Raw genomic sequence first — 24,955 nt, 5'->3', positions numbered from 1 at the left:
GACTCACTGTGTACTGCATCAGTGTGAAAAAGCCTGTGGTGGGACCTACCAGTGACTGAGCATAATCAGTCAAAAAGACACTGAAGAGAGAAATTTATTGAGACCTAACTGAAAACACTAAATAAAATCCAGTCTCAGTGGCTACTATAAGTTGAACCAGCCAAAAGCATAACTTGTCTTTGAGAATTAAAAACCATTCTCCATTTTCTTCTAAACATTATCTCTTAATATATTGTAATTAGCATCTCTAACAAGTCAGACCTACTTAGGTAAATGTCAAACGTTCCCCTCTGAGAAAGAGGGTGTGTTTGAAGAGGGGAAATGTCGATAGAGATAAAAAAGCAGGATGTTGGCAAAGAAAATGGTATCTTATTGCTTTTAAATACTAGGCACATCTCACATTAATTACATCATTGGTACTATGTGCAGGCATTGGACAAGGCAAATTATGTACTGTATACGATACAATCATGAAGGAAACCTATGAAATAATACATTTCACTAAATACACATGTAAAATATATTTAGTGTATCCCTTGGCTAAAGTTTGACTCACTAAACAGCTTTTTTCCAATTCCAACAATTTCATGCATTCCATGCTTTTTTTAGTTACACCAACTAAAGATACAAAAGAACAGTTGAAAAAACATGGGAGTAAATGAAATGAAATGTCTGTTTCTTTTTTGACTAACAGTTCCTTTCTCCTCTGTATGATATCCACTCTTCCCAAAGTAGTATGGATGGGTGGGCTTTCAAACTGTAGGTTTATCTCTTCTTTCCACAGCTAGCATCCCATCCAGCAGGGCTCTGTCCTTAAAAGAAAAGAATGCAATCCATTTAATGCAGATACAGCATCCTCTCAAATACTAGTACAGTACTTAAGGACTAGTTTATTTAAGCACACATACTGCAAATTGATGGCAAAAAGTTAAAGAACTTGCTGGCACATGAAGAAATCTTTGAGTAAAAGTACCACTTTTCCTACATTCTGCCATGTGCCGGTACAGGAAAAGACCAAGCAGAAGCTTGCTAAACACAAAGAAACATCTCCAAAATTGTCCAATATGTAAAAGATATGCTTTTCTCTTCTAAGGATCTTGAAGTGCAGATATTTGGAAATTATTTTGCAGCACCTGGCCAATAATGGTTTGAAATGAAACCCAAATAAAGCACAGATAGCTTAAGTGGAAATGACATATGTGAGATGTCGTCTTATAGAAGTGTGACTCAGAACAAACCTATCACAGGCCATAGCAGAATGTAGCAGAATGTTGCACACACATCCCTAATTATTCACAGATTATACAACCCATTATGGATCGTTTGAAAGGGGCAGGTGGATCACATTTGATCACAAGGATAGGACATCTGGCTCTGAGAATGCCTTAAATCACAATATATGAATATATGTACCTTAAATCACAATATATGTACATGAAAATGACACAGCAACCTAGATCCACACAACCATTTGTACAGCTGCAAATAGATTTCATTAGTCCAGTACCAAACCGTAGGGGGAAGAAAAATGCACTAGTCATTATAGAAAACTTCACAAAGTGGGTGGAAATGTTCCCAACTGCCCATGACACAGCAGCCAGTGTGGGTAAAGTGTTACTGAGATAAAAGTTGGGCTCTATCGTTTGCCATTGCCAGTAATCAGGGCACCCATTTTGCAGGAAAAGACTTGAAAATGGTGTGACAAGCTCAAGGAATTAAACAGAAGATTCACTGTTCATTTCACCCACAGAGCTCAGGCTTAGCTGAGCAAACAAATCAGAGCCCCAAAAACATGCTAACAAAACTTTGGTATAGACAATTTTCTACCAGTGTTAATAAGCACACAACAGCACTGAATCCTGCACATCTGCCATCTCTCCATAACAGCATGTCCAACCAATCCAGAACTACTCCCTTCCTTTGAATAAACAGGTTGTCCCAACAGGACACTGGGGAACATGTTCCTGGTGGGGGAAGAACTACATCTTATGGATGGTCAGGTGCTTAAATATTGTAAGCTTCTGTTTCAGGGTGTCTCACAGGACCCCAGGTTGGAGCCAAATCCAGAACTTGACATACAGGAGAGCTGTGAATTGGAACCTAGAGATGAGGTCCTGGTGAAGTCTTTCTAGAAGAAGATGATTTTTCCTAGCTGGACTGGCCCACACTACTCCTCACTACTCCATCTAATAGGAATTCCAGCCTCATTTCATCTGACACGAATGAAGAAATGTCAGAGTGAGGCTCAGCATGAAGCACAATAATCCTCACCCACTCTTCAGACTCATAGGCCGTCTGCTTCTTTGTGTGTGTCTGGAAATGGCATAAACCCAAGACATGTCTAAAACCAATAATTAAGGATGCAATGTCACTGATGTCGGGAAGGAAAAACCATGACAAGTTCACAGACCATCCATGCTGCAGTGTCATCATTTATAATAATGGATCTGGAATCCTAGTGTGAAAGGATCCAGGATTACACTGGAATTAAGCAATCATTTATCATGAAATATTTCTTGATAACTAGGAAATACTGCAGTGGGATATAAGAGTTATGACTGCCCCAGTGTGGATATACTCTTGAAGTGTACAATGAAGCTCTGTGGAAAGACTGTGACTACTTGTGCTCCTGCAAATTCTCATGAGTGCCATAACATGTACACAGGTTCTAAATATGGACTGGCTTCAGAAGGAGAGCCCTTGCAATGATTAATGAGGGCATTTGTACAACATTCACAATTAGTTGTAAGAGTTGACCAGAATAGGTGCCCAGAGAAAACTAATTAGGCTCATGGTACAAAGGTAGTTACAAGTATTCATGAGAAAGTGTAGAGATGTGGTATCTGACATTGCGGCTTGGGTAGGTGCTACCTGGCCCACAGCAAATGCCTTTAGCTATAAATTATAATAAGCATGACTTGACAGAATATTTATCATCATTGGGTACCATAGCAGCAGCAAAGGGAGGGCTACTGACTAACCAAGCTACTTGCCATCTGACATCTGCAACACATGCTTCAGGGGAAGTAAAAACCTTTATGCTCCGTTAGTTGATGGAAATGTACAAATATACCACCTAAGTCCAGGTCATAAAAACATGTTGCAGGGCTAGTGTGGAATCATGCAGCTGCTTTAATTGGAGACTTACTGTGCTCGCAGGTCCATTTTGATATTATCCAGGACATTAAATGTATCATTACTAATGGCACTAAGCACACTGCTTTTTCCAAGGGTCAACACCTCCAGTTGGGACAGTCCCTGTTACATGCATCAAAACCAAATTAAATGTTTTCCAGAATGAATGGAAGTATAGCAGTCTACTAGGTGTGGTTATGGTATCTTCCGTCCTATGGCAAATCTTCTCTAACCCCTAACACTTTTAGCATTCATTTTAGCACACATTAATTTTCACTAGAGCAACAACCAGTTAAAACATACTTCCAAATGATCATGAGATATATAGTACTGGTCACATACCAAACAACTTCTGGATGCATTGTATACAATATTAGCTAAGATTTAAACCATCACACTGTAGTTTTAACTGTGAGTGAATACACTGGACTGTTAGATTCTGTGTTTTTCCCTGTTCAGTTCACACTGTCTTCACCATTGTAATTCCTTAATTTGGCAAGAGGGGACACTACCTTGTTTCTGATGAAATAGCATTAATTGTCTAGACCACTGGGGGCTCCATTTTTCACCTTATCATAACACCTCCACTTAAGACTGTATAAAGAGTCAGATGAACCTACAGAACTTTAGAGAGTGATACAGTATTTCCTTATATGCTCCTGCTGTTCTCGCCATTGTTAAATTGTATCTGCAAATAAACTATTTATCTCAATGAATCTACATTTTGCTGGGGTTTACTGTGAAGTTCCCAAATGTCAAGGTCAAGTTTATTTATATAGCGCTATTTACAACAGAAGTTGTCACAAAGCAGCTTGACAAATGTATGAGTCCATATCCCTACTGAGCAAGCCACGGGTGACGAAGGCATGGATAAACTCAGAGATTGGTAAGAAACCTTGGAAGGACCAAGACTCAAGCGGGAATCCCTCCTCCATTGCGGAGCTTCAGTTAGTCCAGTGGGTCCGGGGTGGGTGGGCTGTTTCTGAGATAGCGGCACGGGCGTGTCATCTGGCGGCGAGGGCGTGCTGGCTGGCAGCAAAGTCAAAGTGATCAATGCAACGGGAATCTGTTATCTAACGGCTGACAAGCCATCTAGGTGGAAAAATGGCTATCGGCCAACACCCTGAGTCCGAGACCCAAGCATGATCACTGCCTTTAGCTCTAGTCACAAAAGTCTAGAGGCATACACGGAACTAGCCACTATTAGGAGCAGGAGACCCATTGTTCCATGGCCATCCATCAACTGCCAAAAAACCTCAACAAATTCTACTGTAGATTTGAATAGCCTAGCATTGAATGTCTATGAATAAGGAGATACGACATTCTAAATATCAACAAATGAAAGCTAAATAGACTATTTGGGAGACTAGGAGAAAAATAAAACAGCTGGTGCTAGTCACTCCTGTGTCCTTGAAACACTGCACAAATTAATAACCATCACAAATGCAGTCCCTGTCTGTTTAAACAGTGTTCAAAACAATCACGGACCTTGAACAGAACCCCTGCAGTTTCTCTACAGCTCCAGCAGGTCTACAGGCTGTGGCCTGCACTGCATTCTACAACATTAGGAAGAGATGGCCTCCTGTGTCAGGATCCTTCTTGTTGACTTCAGCTCTAAATTTAACCCAGTAATCCCATAGCTCCCATAAACCAAGCCGTTCCAGCTGTCTGTGCCTGACTCCATCTGTCAGTGCATCGCTGGCTTCCTGACAGACAGGTCCCACTGTGTGAGGCTGGGAAAGTGTATCTAACACTCTCTGCCCTTCAACACTGTAGCTCCACAGGATTGCGTTCTCCCTCTCTACACTAAATGACTGTGCTTTTAGGACCTCCCTGCATAGATCTCAATCCTCCTACTGAATGACTCTGAATGTAGACAGGGAGAAGACCGGCTTGTGTCCTGTCCTAGTGTCAGCAGTCTCAAGCTAAATGTTGCAGAAGCTCTGGAAAAGATTGAGGACTTCAGGAGAATGCAACACTTCTGCTTCCTGCTATCAATGACTCATCTGTCACCACAGGAAAATCTTTCAAATGCTGTTAAAATTGGAACGATAATTTCCTGGCATCTCAAAGGCAACAGCAACGCCAGCTTCATCATAAAGAAGGTTCAGCAGACAATATACTTCCTTTGGCAGCTTGGGAGAGTTTAAGCTACCCCAGCCATTAACAGCACAGCTCAACCCAGCCATTGTTAAAGTTGTCCTTACATCATCCCTAAAGAGATTAAAATTTCAGTGCATGATAAGATTAATTGGCAATGAAATGATCTTTGGCCGTGCCTGCCCTGAAGGACTTTTATCACACAGTATTCCAAAAGAAGAGTCCTCAAGATCATTACATATGCTTTGCATTGTGAACACTGCATTCACAGTATTTTTCTTTAAGGATGACAAACCAAACTATCTAGACAAGATCCAGAAACCTTTCTCAACACATGACAACTGACAGTAAAAAGTCTTTAAACAACAGGCTGGCTTGTGTAGTGTATTGAGTTGGATGCCAGTGTCTTGAATCTACTTATTTTATAAATCTGCATTTCAATTGTTAATACAGCTGCCTGTGTTTATGTATATAATGTTGTCTGTTCTTATTTTTCTATATTATAATAAACTGTTATGTCTTTTAACTAGGTGTTTTATCAGCAAGTGTCTAGTTATGGTACATTTATGTTACCTGGCTAATAAAACTAAATCTGTTTTAGTTTTATAGTCTTTTTCAAAGTTGAGGTCACATTACGAAATCAATAAACAAGAAACAATTGACTCAGAAATAGCTGAATGGGACAAAATATGAAACAGGTCAATGACAAGGCAGAAGAAAAGGACACAGAAAGTGTAAGCATAAGGAGCCAGAAACCTTATAGTTTGGAAAGACAAGAAACATCAGTGTAAGCATTAGTCACAAAAGCTTGGAACAGCACCAAGTGAAGAGACTGGCGAAGGTCCTTTTGGTGCACGTATATAACATTTTGAATACACTGAAAGTGAATGTGGATTATACTGTGCCGATGCTTCCTGGTGACATGACAGTAGCCAAGGTGGGAACTAGCTAACTAAAGCTTGAGCTGATTTTTATGTGTCATTACTTCTGATTGCAGGGCCATATCTAGCAGGGTCTATTAAGAGAATCAAAAGTTAAAAACAATTCATGTATTGCCAAGACTGAGAACAGTTAGAGAGGTACTAACCTGAACTTCATCAATATCAACACTCAGATCACTGTGGGTTCTCCATGTTCCTATTAAGTGTTGTACTGTAAAGTATAGGTTTGGGTAGATATCTGTGTGTGTGTGGGGGGGGGGGTTGTGAGTCTCACCTGTGCAATGCCTATGTAAGCACACCACACAACAGGTCTTTGGTGTCGGAGGGCATTGTCTGCCTCTTCTTCAAGGCCCATCATGCCTGTGGGACTGTTACCATGGTGCTTACCCCACCCACAACGTGCCCTGGGAGGCGGATGTGTGGGTGTGGCTTTGTTTCCTTTACAGGAAGCTGGTGGTGTGGGCTGAGGCTTCCCGGTGAGCTTTGCAGTATGCAGCCCTCAGCTGACTCACATCATGGCCAACTGAGGACTTGGAGCCATAGTACTTCTGATACGAAACACAATAATTAGCACACAAGACACAATAATCAGCACACATTAGCACATTTAAATGTTTTGTAAAGTTAACCAGCCACAAAATGCAGGGTTTGGGCTATTGTGGTGGTCCTCGTGAGGGCTAAGGGTACTCTACCGATGGCTTTTATACATTTTTTACTGCTAGGGCCATGGAAGGCAGCCCTAAATGATTCATTGTTTTGCACTTAAAGTAGACCCTATGGTAGAATGTTTCTGTGTGGACTGCGAAGGCAAAAGAGAAGTTGGTGGGAGTCACTGACCTCTGCGCAGTGGAACACTCTGAGCATGTCTTTGTGGAAAGCCTCCAGGTTCTTATAGTGTCCTGAAATGAGCTGTGTCTGCACTGTACTGAGGTCCAGCAGAGCAGAGTCAGACCTGGAGTCAAAATACAGCACAGACACACCAACATACACACAGAAGCACACGCGCAGCAAGCAAACACAAAAAAAAAAAATCTCAGAAAAATATTTCTAAAGGCTTCGTTCACATTACAGTTCTGACATGACTCAAAATCTTTGGCCTTACTGTGATACAAATCAAATTTTTTGAGGGTTAGGGTTAGTTTTGGAAATCAGATTTCAGTCATTTTTGTATGTGGTCCTAGATCAGATTCAAATCTGATTTGTGGCCAAGCGACTTAAATGAGAACTGGCAGATCGAAATTCATGTGGCTTCTTGCTTATACGCATGCACTCAGCGCTGATGTCGTCAGAACAACTGTGGAGGAGAACATCAGCAGTGAAAACAGCTAAAGTAAGTTAGTAGTCAGTTTTTTCCCCTTCTCAGCCTGATTATGCACAGCCGCTCTTCCAGAGGAAACTTAGATGCATACATGAGCTATCAGCATGTCCTCTTTCCCCCTTGAATACCTCACTAATGCTAATATGACTTTTTAATGTATCAGTATGCGCATGTGTGCCATTTCAGAGCACAGATGTATTCACGTTATAGATATGGATCACTTGCAATTATGAATATAAACCATCTTGACAGCCAAATGTGATCTGGGCAAAAAAAACTGGAACTGAACAACGTGGCTTGTAATGTGAACACAGGCTAAATGTATTTGTGTTGCGAAATTATATGTTAACGGATCTTAACACCGCCATCTAGTGGCCGGTAGACAGTGTTTTGTTACCAGATTCTTTGGTAAACTAACCTCTTTCTGGAACAAAGATTTAGCAGAGGAGCTGTAAGGGTTTGTCCAGATGATCCTGCAAAAATACACAGAGAAAACGAGGAAAAGGGAAAACTGGAAATTTGTTACTGATTTTTAACCTATGCCCTGATATTTTGTTTGAAGTCAGTGAACATACCCTTGCAGGTGGCAATGCTATCCCAGATCTTCTTGAGTATGTGTGTGAGACTTTTGCTTTGGGATCTCATGGGTTCCTCTTCTTCAGGGTATGACCTCTGCTCAATCAAGCACCTGTCTGCGACATGCAGAACACACACATTCTTCACTCTGTGTGTTTGTGTGTGTGTGTGTGTGTGTGTGTGTGTGTTTCTGTTTAATAATGTAAATTAAAAAGAACTGAGACAGATGCTTGTGGTACTTTGAACAACACAAAACAAGAAGAGAAGCTATATGAGTTTTCTTGCCCATCTGGCTACTGCTGAGAGGAGTTTGTTCAGAGACCCTGTTCAGACATGACCTAAAGAAGCCAGCGGAGAGATGAAAGACACGAGAAGAGTGGGAGCAGAGGAGGACACAGTAGAGAGGGAGAAACTGGAGGACAAAGCAGGTACACCAGATACCACGTCCTCTGTATTATGCACTAGAGACTATAGAGATTTAATTGTAAAACTATGTTGAAATGATCATCAAAACAAATGAGGATTATTACTTAATCGCACTAAGTATGTTTTAGATTTTTACATATATGGGTTATTATTTATGAATCCTAATATATATTATTAAGTAAGTAATGTAAATTATTCAGTTCCTATGTAGAAACTAATTTGAAATGTTTGTAGATACAAGAGTGAAGCAACTAAGTTGTAACTATCAAAGCATAAATATGTCATCTTTTATTTTAAAGTAGTACCCCTGTATATTGTTTTACTTTAAAGTAAAACAATACCATAATCCTAAAATGCAAAATGGAGCAAGAAGACATGTGAAACTTACTGGTAACAATTGTACTGAAATGCTTTGCAATAATATCAATATAAGCAGTAATAATATACATGTGTGCACACAAATATATCCTCAGCTACACACACTCCTAGACCTGACTTGATGGTTGGGTCTTCATCGACGAGTCCATCCTCACTGTGGCTGCTTCCTTCATCATCCCCCTTCTCTCTCTCTCGTTCCCCGACTCCCTCTCTCAGAAGAAGTGCTCGTCTCAACCTCATCTTCTCATAATTTCGCACCAGGAAGATGCCACGTTTCATCACGAAAGTCCTACAGTGGATTACAGAGGTAATATGCAGAGAGACAGAGAGAGTGAGAGAGAGAGAAGGCGAATGTAAGAGGAAAGGAAGAAGACAGTGAGAGTGATTCCAAAAGAACCAGACAGAAGGAAAAATGAAGGAATCTGTCATGCTAATGAAAGATAACACTAGCGTTTTGACTCTGTACATATCTAATGTCTGGAAAGTGGCTTCCCAGACTGTGGAATATTGCACTGGATGCATATGGCTGTCCGGTTTCTTTGACACAGGCAGACATTCTGACAAATCACATGTACAACTTCATCTCATTTTGAGACCATTGCCTCACAAAAACAATAAAAAAACCCCACTTTGTGCTTTATTGTGTATATGATCATACTAATGCAACACTTCCTTCTCGATGACAATATATCTCAATCTGGATAAACATATTGTTCCGGTACCTTTCCTCACTAGATAAGGGCGAGGGGAAGATCTCATTGTCACAGCTTCCCTCCTGTGAATGGAGAAAAAGAAAACCTTCAGACTGACTAATGCTGCCATGAAGCGCACAGTCACTTACACGTACGCCGCCAGACAGCATGGATGATGGAATATTTTCTTACCTGCTGTTTGGGGAGTTGAGGGCCCTTCTCCTCCTCATTACACAGCAGCAACCCACTGTCCGCGCCATCGTTCCAGGGAGGTTTAGAGAGCCTATGGATCATGTTTGGTTTGGTTCATGAGTGGTAAAAGCAAACCATGGATGGAGCAGTAAATCCATAACCCCAGTCACCATAATGAGATGAAATGAGAGAGATTTATATCAGCAGTGTCCTGCGTGGGCATACGAGAGTCCGTTCCTTAGTGGGAATGTATTACAGGACCTGTTCCAATCCAAAGGAAAACAAGACCCTGCTCACTTCCTCATCTCCCTTCAACTTAACAACTACCTCATACAGGAATAAAAAAATCCTTGTTTTTATTGCAAGAGCACTTTTTTTACTCTATTTTTTCACTCAAGATCCTAAGAACCTGTGGACAACCAGGACTTACAGCTCGAAGGCCAATAACTGAATGTTCAAACCAGACTTATGAGTCTATGTAAACAATTTGTGAAAATGGAATCATACCCATACCTGATGTGGGAAGCGTCTTCATCGTAGTATCGAGCCGCGCTGCTTTTAAGGGGTTTGCAGGAACTGTCTGCAGTCAGAGACAGAGCCATTACGTCCCTCTAAAAATACACTGAACACCCTTCTGAGAGGGCAAGAAAAATACATCACTAGCAAAGAAACTGCATCACCTTTCAAACCATATCCAGAGAACCACCATCTTTACACCCAGTATTATTTTAGAACTTTCACACTCTCACATGGTCTGTCTATCTCACATAAACACACACACACACCAACCCCCAACACACATATACATACACAGACAGACACCCACACCCACACACAATACATACACATTCACAGACACTTACCAGATGTTGTTGCCTGTGGTAGGGTGTCAGGTTTTTCAAATAGCTATAAAGAGAAAGAAATACCAGAATCAGGAAAGCTGTAGAGTCAAGTGTCCATCTTTTTTCACACTTTGCATTCCAAAAATGACAAGCACCTTATTATGTGCACAGAGCCAGTGGATGTCATAGGGTAACTGAAAGTCAATCCGTTTCAACCGCAGGTACTTTCCTGTCACAAACACAGAGACACATGCACACACTTACATACACACAGAAGTGAGGCCTAGGATTATGGTTGCAGAACTATGACTGAGACAAACAAACTCATCAAAAAAGGTAGAGTTTCAGATAGTGTTAGTTCATAATTGGCCTCCATTTTCATTTTCTACAAGACCCTCAATTCATGTATTAACCTAATACAATATTGCTATATGTGAGCATAAAATGTTCATAAGATGCACATAATGATGAGTAAGAGCTGATTGTTTTTCTAGGTTGTGATTTGTGTTACTTTGCAATCTAGCATGATCCAGCATGGTCATATTATACACTCAGACAAACTCACCCACGTGTAGCGGTGCAGGAAGGAGGCTGTACTCATGCTCTGCAGGATTGTATTCCAGACAGTCCATGCTTGGCTCTTGAGGCAGCTGAGGAATGCTGTAACGCACACACACACACACACACACACACACACACACGCACGTACGCACGCACGCACACACAAGCACAAGCACAAAAAATGATTTTTCTATAAATCATGTTACAGGTAGATGACAACACACCATAAACTCTTTCTCTAAATCTTTATATGTTTATATAAAGTGTAACGCTAGTGAACTTACTCTTCTGTTTTATAAACATCTGAATAAAGCCCTGCCCATAAATACTTCTTATTGGGTGGTGAATTTGAGCTCTTCTCTGGCTGGAACTCTTCATCTGCCTCCATGGATGTTGGTAGGCCAGGCAACGGACCAGTGGATGCTGAGAGTGTGTGGAAGGCTGGAGAGGTCTCAGTCCTATCCTTCCCCTCTTTCAGTTCCAGGTCTCCATCTCTCTCTCTTTCAGTGTTTCTTCTCTGTCTTTCTCTTTTCTGCTCTTCATGAATCACGGCCTCTATCACTTCTACCACTGTGTCACCTTGTCTTTTATCTCTGCCTCCTTCTCCTGCTCTCTCTATCTCTTCAGTCGGCCACCGGGTTAGTCGGGGCGAGGGAGGTGAACATGGAGGAGACAGGGGAGGAGGGTTCTTCTTCGGCCGACCTGGTCCCCTCCTCTTTACCTGCCTGACAGCTGTGACTTCCAGCGCATGAGGGTTCTTATGACTGGGTGACTTGAAATGCCTCTGTGGCTTATCACCTACAGATGCAGCGTTTCTGGACTCCTTAAAACAAGGGTGGGCACGATCATGCATTAAACGAGGGGAGCTTTGGCCAAAATGGTCATCCTCATCCTGGAGGAGAGGTCTCCTGCTGGATTTATGTCCCTTTGTTTCCCTCTTCTCCTGTTCTCTGGAAGAGGGAGAATCGCCGTGCTGGTGCTTCCCAAGGAAGTGCAGGCTACCAGCTTGGGCAGAGTCTGTGAAAGTTGCAGAAAGAAGCTTCAGTTATATGTATTACTTCAAAAAGGAAATTACTTTACTCCCTTCCAGATGAAGGAATTCATTCAAAACAACAGCAGGAATTTTCAAACAACATCCTTCTTCTTAACCCAGGAAAAATGTTAATACAGGAAATCTAACAGTACAGTAATGGCTTGAATTAAAATGAATTAGAGCCAGCATTTATGCCCTTCAAATGGAAAAAATATATACACTGCACAGACTAATCAGTAATCTGTAACAGAATCCACTTTAAAGTCACTCAAATATAATATGCTAAAAGCCATACCATCAACATGGCCATGGATTTGCTGCTAACATACCTGCTAGGAGTTATCACAAATGCCCTTCCTCTCCTCTACCACTGCTACTACGTAGACACAACCATAAATCAATTTCACAAAGCTGCACTGAAGTGCATTCCACAGCCAGCTCTGGATCCCCAGAACAGGGATATTGTGAAATCCAGGCGGTACGTGTGCTCAGGAACAGCCCTTCTGGAATGATCAAACACCTCCTTTTTACAGCACAGAACATCATACACCAGGGACTAGAGTGGGGTGTATAAATAACATTCTGTTTAAAAGCGTTCTGAGAAAGAAAGAAAGAAAGAAAGAAAGAAAGAAAGAAAGAAAGAAAGAAAGAAAGAAAGAAAGAAAGAACTAAAGAAATAAAGAAAAAGAGAAATGCTAAAATTCTGCGGCGTGAGCTAGAGCAAAGATGACACTGGTGTTGTAACATAGATAGCAGATTTATTGCTTTGTATGATGCACGAAGAGCTATTTTTAGCCTGAATGGAAGCCAGACAAGATCCCTTTAAAACTACATAAGCCAAATCAACATGAAAGTGTGAATACAAGTCCACAGGTTAGGTGTTATTGCAAAATGGTATTTTCAGATGTAACAAAAGAGCAAATCTGGGGGACGAGGTAAAGCAAGGGAAAGGGATAAGATACAGAGAAAGCAGAACGACTACAGATGTCAGGGAGCTTTACAGGACATATGATCCTAGTTAGAAGATGAACTCTTGCCAAATATACTCCTTGGCACTCACAAAAACAACATTCCCTCTTCTTTCACTCTGACAATCATTTGTAAAATTTCACCCTCCCTCCCCTCAACCACATTTCCCTACCACTGTTGACTGCATTAACTTTTCCTATTATACCTTTCCAACTCAAATAGACTGGTGTATGTTGGCCAGAGACAGACAAGAGGCCTATGACAGGGCTTTACATGGAAATTCTCTGGCAGACAGATAACAGAATAAGCACATAATTCATAATAATAAAAAATATAGCATGACTCCCAGTGATTCAGAGGAAATCGTCTACTGTTAATGAAGGTAAGACCCAAAGCTAGTGCATGAATACTAAAATGGAGGGTGTGTGTGTGTGTGTGTGTGTGTGTGTGTGTATGTGTGCGTGCGCATGCGCAAATAGACTTGGCAGCAAACAAAAACCAAGCCTATTCCTGTTTAATAAAATGTATTCTGAGTAACTGAAATGTAACTCGATGCTCTTGTTTTCAGCAGTTGATCAGAATAGTTTTCTTTTCTGTCTTAAAAAAATGGTCCACCTCAAATACCATAATCCACAGGAAATATAATAACCAGCTCCATAGTAAGACGTGGACAACTTCTGAAAGAGCAACTTAGTCATATCTTTAACCATGTTTCAACATTTTGCCTTCTTTATACTTACGTATAAAAAATGTACATTTTTCATTTTAATTTTGTTGCACATGAAGACACTGAAAACACAAACAAATGCTTTAGTCACCTTTATCATTGGGAAACCTTTAAAAAGGAAAACATGTGTAAATTACTGTAAGCCTGGTCTATCAACAAAATAACCCATTAAGGCCAGGCTGTAGAGAATTCACCACTACCACATTTTCATTCTTACTACATATGCCTAAACCTGTGTTTCTACACACACACTCACTCACTCTCTCTCTCACAAACACACATGCACACACAGACACACACACTGGATAACAGGGACAGTACACCACCCAACGTCACATGCTAACTCTGCCTCTGCTGAGAGATGTTCCTCACATGCTGAGGTTTGTTTCTTACCATATGTTTACCTGAACAGTGAGGAGTGCTTCCACTACTTACAATGTCTAAAAGGGAGTTTTGTAGATTATGCCTCTCACTAATGATCAAATTGGAGGTGGACACAAACTAGGAATCTTATAGTATCTGCAAGTGCACCCAGAATTCCAGCACATTTCCTTGTTAAGTTAGATTAGAAAAGGATTTGCAAACATGTTAAACAGCAACTACAAGTCCAATAAAGCGCAAAAGGACTGAATATTGTAGCCAACAGTGTTGCATAAGCTTATCAACAATAACATCAGTGCCAGAATGCCACATAACAGAGTGAATGTATGACAGCTCAAATATAAACAAAAGTAATGCTTCCACCTCTAAAAGGACCTCAAGTGCCACAGAGATTCTGAGTAAGTAATTACAAGGAAAGCCAAAAGCAGTCGGTTCTCTGATTTCTTATGTAACCAGTTAAACAGTGAGTGCTGAATGAGGGGAAAGTGCTCCCAAACATAACATAAATTACCCTGATTTAACTGCACAAGTACTGTAATCATCTGCACATGTATTTAGATTGTTTCTAAAATGTTCCTCCACAAGGTTTTGAGAAATCAATGAGAAATCAAAGAACTATAATAGTTATTCAATCTTTGAAATAATATTGTCTAAAATCTATACAAAAGATTTGGAATTTAAACTTAAAGACCATGAAGAGTCATCAGAAAAAAATGTGCAATGATATTTTTTTTACTATAAATGTGTATAAAAACACAAAACATAATCTAATATGACTTTAATTCATAAACGTGATTTATAATGGTAATATATTTATTTGTTGTAAACAATAAATTACCTTACCTTCTGCTCTTTTGTCTGCTAAAGAGGAGAACTCCTGCATCCCATCTTGCTGCATTAAGAGGTCTGAAATACCAGTCACTCCAACATCCTTCCTGATTCTTCTTTGACTCTGAGTATTACTGAATAGTTTAGGCTGTCTTAAGAAAGAGTGAGCTGTTCTGCTTGGATGCTTAGGTGATGTCAAGTCCCCATCACACTCTGACCCTTCCAGAATATCATCACAGTCCTTTGACAGAATATCATCATGGCCCTTTGATTCTTGGTTTAGACTTCTGTCGTCAAGGTTTGGTTCAAGACCCCTTGTCTGAGGCCATGGTGGTTGATGCTCTGACCATCTTATTTCCCCCACTTGCCTCTGGTTTGATGGATTTATACGTGTAAGAGGAAACATTCTGTCTTTATTTTGTATTTTGGAGAATATTGAAGAAGAAGGTGATGAGGAAGGGGCATTAGAAGAACAGTCCCCTGGATTCTCATTGTCTTTTGTATGCTTATTTTGCCAAAATAGCCACTCAATACTATGCTTTCTTTCTCTCATCCTAGCATGTTCATCTCTTCCTCCTCTGTCCTTCTCACGCTGCTTTTCCGTTTGCCACCTTTGCTTAGTAAAGCAATCGCAAGAGAGGTGAGGGGCAATCCTGGGATATGTCCCTGGTGCCTTTCCTCCCCAAAGTATAGGGTCTTGCCTTAGGTACTTGGTTCTCTTCTTGTGAAACTTAGAAGGGCTTATAATGGGATTTTTAGAGTAGTGATGCAGATATGATGGTGCAAAAGGTGATGGATATAATGGTGTAGTGGATGGGTATCCTCGATAGAGTCCAAAACCAAGTGAGGTGGTCGTGAACGGAACTTTGTAGGATGGGTGGAAAAGTCCACCACCTGGGAGTGGATACCCAAGTTTGTGCATCACAGGGAAATGTGTAATAATTTGTTCACTTGGCTCAGAGGAGCAACCATGTTTTCTTCTTGAATTTGCCATTCTGACATAATGAAGAGGGTCACAGGATAGGGCAGAATGCGGTGAGTAGTATCCACTGAAGTTAATTTGAAACATAGCTGGAGGATGAACCTTTTCTTGTATGCTCGGAAGATCATGAGTTTGACCTTTGCCTTTTACACTCTTTCTTCCAGCAGTGCAACCATCATCTTCAAACCTTGTTTGTGTGATGTGCTGCACAATATGAATCTCACTAAGTCGGACAACTAAGTCCTCAACCTCAGCAAGGAAGTCTGGGTCCTGTCTTTTGTCCTTGAGCTGCATAAACTTCTTCTTGCATTTATATTTATGTCTCCTAAGCTTGTCATGACCAAGACAATGGTGACTCTTTCTATGGCACTTAAACTTATGTACCTCTTGATCTGTGAATTCCAGTGATGGACTGGTAATATGTGTCCCATTAGAATCCTGTGCCAAACCAGAGTGTACGGACAAATGAGCAGAAGAGAGGTGCTGTGAAGGCAAGGAAGAAAGAGCTTTTGGTCTTCCCTTAACGGATGTATTCCTTGGAATACCAGTTAGGGTAAATACAGCGCCTGCAGTCAATGTGGAGGAAATTCCCATATCAGCTGACAACCTGCTATTCATTTCCTTTTCACCTTGGTCTAAAGTGCTTTTGTGACTAATTCCTACACCAGCGTTGCTAGTCAATGTTGATTCATAGTGAGCCTTGGACGTTTGTTGTTCACAGAGGTGTATGAAGGGTGATGGCTTTACCTTTTTGGTATTAAAATTAATTTGTGAACTTCTACCAGGGGATGAAGAAGAAGGAATATTTTTGAATATACAAGAGGAGCCAGACAAGGAACGCGTTTGGGCTTCTAATGATTGATGCATAGAAGCAGTCTTTGAGCTAAACTGAAAAGAGTCCAAGGACATTTGCTTAGGGTCTAGGAAGGAAATTTGATTGGATGCTATGGTGGAAATTCTCTGACATTTTGGTTTGCGACCTCTCCTTTTTCCCATATAAATAGTTCCTCTTTTACTGACATTAATCTGAGGACCAAGTTTACCTCCAAAAGATGTTACAAGAGAGGATAAGGAGTCTGTAGCAGGAGAAACTGTGCTGTGTACATCTACCACACTGCCTTCCTGAGGGGATTCAGCACTGTCACACTCTTTTTTCCCCAGGAGAATGTGTGTGAGAACCTGATCTCTCCTCTTCACTCTCATCTTATTGATCTTTCTGATGATTGTCTTCATTATTAGCCTATTGCTTCTGTTGCACTTTTGAGTGTCTCTTGGTTTGTCTTTAGAAGTCATTTGATGATCTCCAGCACCCGGTTTCTTAGAGATTAATGCTGGCTGAGCTCCCAGTGCTTTGTTGGAAAAACACAGCTTGGGGCGCCCTCGTTTTCTTGGCTTTTTCACATCAGGTTCTGAATCTGGCTCTTGTGGAGCTTCATTATTTGAAGGATTACCAATAGCCAGTTGAGAATAGTGGCCCTGTAAAGTTACTTCCGATTTGAGAATTTTTGGGCGACCCCTTTTCCTTGGTTGTGTCTTATTAAGAGATGAAATTTCTGTGGTTAGAATTAAGCTCTGAGATTGTTTCAGTTTGGGAGCTCGTCCAGCTGGCTTTCGTTCACAACGAGATGAGGACAGGGCATTTGAAGATTTGAAGGACGGAGTTTCATTTTTTGAACAACCCTGCAGTACTGTGGTACAAGCAACAGGATTAAAATTATTCTCACTGGTAATCTTTGTAGTCTTACTGCAGCGAAGATGTCTAGCCTTTTGTTTTTTTGAAGGGTTTTCACCTTGCTTGAATTGTGAAGGGCAGCAATCCATGACAAGGTTAACTGAAGCAGGTGCTTTTCGAGTGTTTACTGCAGAACCTTCAGAGTTGTTAGTGTCATATGAGCAATGTGCTTTACTTTCCTTTTGATATGAGCAATGCATGACTTTTTTCCCAGTCTTATTAACATGTGATCTTTCTGTACTGCCATCATTTTGCTGTTCAGTGGTGACTGCTTGGGATGAACTCATAGTAATTTCTGCTCCACTTAGATGTTTCTTTTCATGCTGTTCCTTGCTCTCTTTGCTATGCTCTGATAAGCCTGGTGCATTGGCACTGCTCTTACAGGGGGATTTGGAACTATCTACTTGCATAGACGGTAGATGGACTGGTGGGTCATTTGCACAAGGACTTGACTGTTGCATGGAAACATTCCGGTCTCCATTCTCTTCATTAGTTATTGTTCCAAAATCACTCTGGTTAGGATGTTGTAACTCTTCCATGCACACTTCACCTTCCTTTCTTTCCAAATTCACACTTAAAGATATTTCTGAATTACTTGAGACATTCTTTAGAAGACAGGACGTTTGTTTGGAGGACAATGAATTTGTATTGTATGATAGACCACATAAATTGGTTTTACTCTGATTTCCGTGACTGGAGTTTGGACAAATCAGAGCTTGCTCTTTCATGTCCTTGTTAAGAGGTTTGATGCCCTCTTGTGGACTGGAGTTCTGTTGTAATGGGGAGGAAGATGAGAGACTTGGTCTGGGGGAGTGCGTCTGCTTTATGGCAGTTATCTTCTGGGAAATGGACAGTTTGTTGGACGACTGTGGTTGAACTGCATTAGGAAATTCTTCTGTTGTTAAGTTTGACTGTAAATCTGTCCTCCTAGTTTGTTTTGGAAGAACCTGTCAGAAAAAGGATGCATGATAAAAAGTCGATTATTTTTCATAAAGTAGTCTTGTCAGTCTATTTGTGTGTCTGTCTGTCTGACTCTCTAATGTACATGTGAAGTACAAACTTACTTTCTACTTTTTCCCCAACACACACACACACACACACACACATTTCAGTGCATGGTAGAAAAAGAGGTCAAACGATGTGTGATCAAAATGAGTGAGGCAGGGAAAGGGAGGAAGAGAGCAGTAAAAGTGACAAGCTCTGAGACTGAAAATGAAGTAGAGAATCAAAGGGGACTAAAAGCAGAAGATGAACTGCTAGTTAATCTCTTAAATGTTATTTATAAAGAACCAGCTATCAGTGATGATCCAGACATACCTGTCACCTTCCACATGTTTATAGTAAAGTGTTTTAGTCACCCCAGCCAAGAAAGGCTGCCTTACATATTCCTTTCTTCTATTATGAATATTACTCACGGGATTAGTCTGTCCTCTAGCATTCAATTTTATATATTACTGATTTAAAACATAGGGTCCTGTCTTTATCAGTCAGTAGAAATGACCTACACAACCAGTGCCAGATGTCGCAAGGGCATGACAATGTATCCAAAAGGTAACTTTGATTTATATAAGCACAGACGCATTCAAGCACACTAGGCGCAAAGGGGTTGGCTGAAGGGGAATATAAATAGCATGGGGTGATTAATTAGTGTCAGCCAATCTTATAACCTTTTTTCATACCTTTTAAACAGCTGTGCTATGTACAATGGTACATCACACAAATAGTGTATTTATCAAAGAATATGTATTCATATTCTTTCATGCGGCTCTGAAAATACTTTGGACCATGAGGTTTGAGCAGTATGGGGATTAAACCTTCCTTATCTCTTAAATACATCAGGTAAAGGTAGAACTAGTCATTATTTATTGCATATAGCCCACAAATAAACAGGCTGCTGAGCTGTACCACAAACGATGTTAACACTACTACAGTTAAAAATCATACCCATCTACAGTTATACAATATGATCATTTTGAATTTCAAAATGTAAGGTGCACAGGTCATGAAATGATCAAAAAGAAGGTTCCACAATGTTCAGTGTAAACTGACTGGCACTTACCTTTTTAGCTGTCATTGTATTCATGGAGTCAAAAGCTGGACACACACATCTGGAAGGTAGAAGAGATAAGTGAGGCCCTGTTGATAGATTTGGACTTGTGATGGCTGAACTTGTTTTTGTTGCAATGGATTCTACATTGTACTTCTTGTGAACAGAATGATATAACTGATTAGAGGCCCTGGTTTTAGCATTTATACCATCCCCAACTTCAAAGAGGTCATGCCCAGTTAGAGAACCAGGCCTCTGAGAACCTCGAACTGTGGGACGGCATATGAAGTTCTCAAGTCTCTTTGGGGGTTTCTTGGTTCGTTTAGCCCCAAGGCCGATCTTGACTTTTAGGTTGCTTTCTGAGTGGTCAGCCTCATGGACCACTGAATGCTGCAGCTGCTGATCTCTGCCATCAGTTTCTTTACATGAAGCATCCAGTTCTTCTGCTTTGGTCCTTCTCATTCCTTTCTTACCCACGATCCTCTTATACTCTTCCCCTCTCTCTGGAGTTAGCGTAGGTAGGTCCTTCTTCGTTTTCTTCTCCATTTGGACTTTCGGTGCTGAGACAATAGACAGTTTAAGGCAACTTTTCTGCTGTTAAGACAGAAGTGTAACTGGTGACAGCTCCAGGTATAAAGAAGAGTGCTTGTTGAATAAATGTTCGAAGGTTAAAGTATAAACTTCTCAGCGATTCAGTTCAATTCAGTCTTCTTTCATTGATTTTCCAGCCTAGAACAGAAATGTAAGGAGGTCATGTGAAAACAGAATGAAAAACAACAATTATGATGGCTTCATTATTTTATAGACTTGTCATAAGATTTGTGGGAAGTATAATGCTACTGGCAACAGTAGTAGCCTGAAACATCACATCTCTTGAAACCAGGTCCTGCAAATCTTCCTTTGAACAAAACCCTGAAGAATTCCCATGACCGTTTTCTAGATGTCAGCCAAAACTGCTTTCTGAGCTGTCCAAAAAGCAGGTGCTTTCCCACATAGGATGAGCTCATTTCTATGAAAGATTCTGAATTATGATCTCAATGCATTACCTTGCACAGGGGACCCATAAAATCCAATAGTCAACATCTAGCCTGAAGGAAAGAACATACTAATACAACGCAGGATGTGCATTCTGAGGGTGGGTAAAGCTGTGGAGGTTGACACTATATGACTCAAAGAACTCTGAACCACAGTCACAGAAAAAAAAAAAAAACATTCCTTCTGTATCCTCACTCGTGCAGCAGTATATCATTCCGTGGTAACATTCCAGGGCTTCAGCGTTTATGGGGATCATAATCAGCAAAAATATAATGACAGGTTCTTGGTGGAAATAAAATATTACTGCATGGTTTAAATGGAACCCCAATGTAGACAATGTTCAATGATTTTTAATGGTATAACATTCATAGGACTCCATTTAGGATTTGGTGCTATAAAAAATAATCCCAAAGGAATGGTGGAAAGAAAAATGGCCTGTGGAAAACAGGGAGAGTACAGAGCACAGTGTGCCTGTGTGTGTATGTGTGTGTGTGTGTGCGTGTGCGTGTGTGCCTGTGTGTGTGTGCCTGTGTGTGTGTGTGTGCCTGTGTGTGTGTGTGTGCGCGTGCATGCCTGTGTGTGTGAGTGCGTGTGTCTGTGCGTGTGCGTGTGTGTGTGTGTGCGGGTATTCAAGAGCAAAGTGAAAAGGATATTTGAGGGTCTTTTTCCCTCAGTGGGACCTACACCTACTTTTCAAAGTTTACCACAATCATTCATTTTGCTTCTACCTCCTTCCTATTAAGTTTTTTTTTTCCACGGCCTGGCTTGGCCTTCCAAGAATTTCCTCCACCTCTTCCCTCTCTGTTTCTATTTCATCCATCTCATTAAGTTAATAGCAAAAACGCATCCCTCATTTGCAAAATGTATCCCACTGAATACTGATAGATCAGCTCCATGAAGTGAATCACTGAAAGTCGCCATCGCCCTGCTGTACCATGGGTCCACTTCTGAAATCAGCTGATCTCCTTAGCAGTAGTGATGCTGACACAAATCCTTGAGAATGGGGAAACATTAAGGCTCTGACTTTCTTTAAGTCAACTCAACTCAGCGTATCCCTCCCGTATCCCCTCCCTTCTTCTCTGCTAATCCTCTCTTCTGTTCTGTGACCTTGCATTCACGAGCATTCGCTTTGCAAATGCTACTCTTTTTCCATATCTTGTCCTCTTACCTCAACATTTTCCCTCTTAAAATCTATTTAAACAGTATTACTGATTGTTTTGTTCAGCTATGTTTTATTTGTAATTAATTAGCTCAGCTCTTTTGTTCATCGTTCTGAAGGGTACTCGCATACCCTTGCCATATCACGTGCTGCAAGTTATTATTATTTCAGTTCTTACTTCAGTAATTATCATTTTTAGTTCTCAAATAGTTTTTCAACCAACCAACATGACAACAATGCGTCTCTTTGTTAAATCAGTAATATGTCGCTCATAATCTTTCGCAATTCATCAGGCACTGTGAATCCGTCATCCATTGCAGTGGGTAAGCTGCCCTTGTTGTAAATCACAGCATAGAATACTCTGTCCTATACAGGGTCAGAAGTTCATCGGCTCGTTCTCAGTTAATCGAGTTTTCCCTGACCTACTAATGAAAAGGTACCGAGATTACCATCGACTAACAAACTTAAAACGACAAACCGACTCCCATTTCCAAACTCTTCGCTCTGACCTAGATTTAGAAGGGTGTTCCGAAAATAGTTTAAACTAGAACATAAAGACACGAGGAAGAAAGGCTACAGAAACGTCCGTGATTAATTAGTAGTCTATTATAATGGCGTTTCCGCCACATCACTACAGAAGAAAAACAGTGTACTTGTTCAAGACGCGCAGAAGAGGGAACGAGTCGATTGCCATACAGGCTACGTCTGGGGGTTAGTAGATTATACAGTTGTTATGGACAGAATTAGAAAACTGGATATGATGAGTAAAAAAATGACAGTGATAATACACTATGACAGTGTTGCCTTTAGCATTAGGTAATTACGGAGTAGAACAAAAAATATTATGCATGAGTCTTCAAACACAATCTAGACATAGATGGGACCTTTTACTCTATATTGTGCTAATCTAAAAGCTAGTGGTGTATCTTAAATCAAATAGCCTAACTAATCGCAATATTATCAGAATAAAAATATTAGTATCGTAACGATTTGCCAAGGCCTAAATATGAATGTTCAGTTTCAAATTACATCAGTTGTTACTGAGCAGGAGCTTCACTTCGAAATGTGGTCCGAAGTCGCAGAAGGCGATTTGGAAAACAGCAATAACAATTTCCATGTCCGTTAGATTACAAAACGAGGGCTGACTTACCCATGCTGCAAAGAGAAGACACCTCAAGAAGATACCACAACAAGGAGCAGCCCAGCTCATTTACAAGTGCGCGCAACGAGCTGAAACGATAAAAGGAGGGATGTTGCGTGTCCATTCCGTGGAGTGATGGACCTATGAAGATGAACATTGTGCAACAGCGTACGACACTCAAGTTCCCCCTTCTTCTCTGGGCACCCCCCCCCCCCCCCCCCATCGGTCTCTTGCGCAGTTGTTTTACATCTAAAGCATAGTCGTACATTGTGTACCCAGATATCCAACTACTAGCGATCGCTAAAAGCATCAGTGGAATGGTGTGCTGCTAGTTAACTCTAACTGCTGACCACCTCTTAGCATCAGTGACCCGAAAAAAGGCAGAAAAACAAACTCGTAAAATCGGACATAACATAAAGCGGTCGCTTGCCCATGGCCCTTACAGCTATATTGTCGGAAGTATTTTTGAAACGTTGAAAGCAATGTAAAAATAGCGTTCGGTTTGCTACAACCAATCTAGTTGGCAATCGACAATAATTTTCTTTCATTCTAGTATAATTAATGCTATTAAAATATTATTTGAAAATATTTTATTTCTATTGTTGTATATTTTTAAAAGCTCCATATTTTGCTGTATCCATTTCCTAAACTGGACCTTGTCGATGCTTGAATTATTTCCAGATAACTGGATGTAACATTGTACAGATTTTCTGTAGAATTTCTGTTAGTGAATGTTAAATTCACTAACGTTGTGTCAACCAAAATAAATGCACTACCTAAGGTGACCAGAGATGGCACTCCATGCCGAGTTTGAACCAGCAAACCCTCCAAATCTTGTATCAGTTAAATATAGAGTAATGGGATGGGACAACTGGATATTTAAATAAGAACATTTTTAAAAAATTAAATGATCAAAAGTAAGAGCGAGAAAACAAAGGAAAGAAACGTGGTACACTGCACTGTACTGGTGGAGTAAAGGGTCCCTGCTGAAGTAGAGGAAACACCTGTCTGTTGATGGATTTGTTTGTTTTGTTTTTAAAGTTCAACATGAACAAAGGTGGTTGGGCCAAAAAGTTTAAATCTGCCTGCACCTTTCCTTGCCTATAGTTACAATTTGAGTCGTTTACTTAACGTTAATATGATATTGCCTCTCATTCGTCCCTCTTTATTTCACCGTACCAGGCTGAGGTGACGCAAATCTGATTTTTTGCCTTAATGTGAAACATCTGAATTTTTCAGAACTGTGTGGACACAAATCCGATCTTTTCAAATCAGACTAGAATGAATAACATCTGAATTGTGGCCTTGCGACATGAGTGGGAACGGTCAGATCCGAATTCACATGATGTTTTGCCTACACGCTTGTATTTGGGCTCTCGTTGCCAGCCAACACGAAACAGCAGAGAAGAGCAGCAGTGACAACGGTAGCTGCGAAAACGCTACATTTTCGGCTTTTTCTGAATTGATGTACAGCTGACGAACTGTATAAAATGTGATGTACGCATGAATTACTGACACGTCTATTTTGCCGGATTTAATACCATGAAGCGTCACAAACTTGATTTTGTTGTTAGTGACAGCTGACTGGTGCAAAAACCTATCCACGTGCGCATGCTTGCCGTTTCGGAGGACAGATTCATTCACACTACAGACAGATACAGGTCCCTTGCAATTACCAGTCGTTAAGATAGGCAAATTTGATCCGATCGGGGTAAAAAAAAAAAAAACGGAATTAAATAATGCAGCTTGTAATGTGAATG

General features: G+C 40.6%; 1 protein-coding gene across 11 annotated transcripts; it reads right to left on the bottom strand.

The window, feature by feature from the left end:
* Positions 1–76: 76 nt before the first annotated feature.
* LOC113570594 (histone-lysine N-methyltransferase ASH1L-like) lies at positions 77–23,377 on the bottom strand. 11 transcript variants are annotated; one of them, XM_026999080.3, is made up of 16 exons: positions 23,205–23,370; positions 19,873–20,589; positions 15,115–18,760; positions 11,446–12,178; positions 11,166–11,260; positions 10,756–10,829; positions 10,622–10,664; positions 10,272–10,338; positions 9,759–9,849; positions 9,597–9,649; positions 8,978–9,163; positions 8,070–8,182; positions 7,913–7,967; positions 7,014–7,128; positions 6,451–6,724; positions 77–812 (listed from the first exon to the last, which is right to left on the bottom strand). In XM_026999080.3, exons 2-15 carry the CDS (start codon positions 20,404–20,406, stop codon positions 6,617–6,619), a joined length of 5,913 nt encoding a protein of 1,970 aa, XP_026854881.2. In that variant the 5' UTR covers positions 20,407–20,589; positions 23,205–23,370; the 3' UTR covers positions 77–812; positions 6,451–6,616. The 11 variants fall into 11 exon arrangements, with proteins under 11 accessions (XP_026854881.2, XP_026854882.2, XP_026854883.2 ...); XM_026999081.3 differs by having other exon boundaries at positions 77–807; XM_026999082.3 differs by having other exon boundaries at positions 8,070–8,186; positions 8,988–9,163.
* Between the last annotated feature and the right edge of the window lie 1,578 nt (positions 23,378–24,955).

This window comes from Electrophorus electricus, chromosome 14, assembly GCF_041902795.1.
Source record: "Electrophorus electricus isolate QZ-2024a chromosome 14, ASM4190279v1, whole genome shotgun sequence".
NCBI classification, from domain to species: domain Eukaryota; kingdom Metazoa; phylum Chordata; class Actinopteri; order Gymnotiformes; family Gymnotidae; genus Electrophorus; species Electrophorus electricus.
This window is presented reverse-complemented; position numbering and strand designations above follow the sequence as displayed.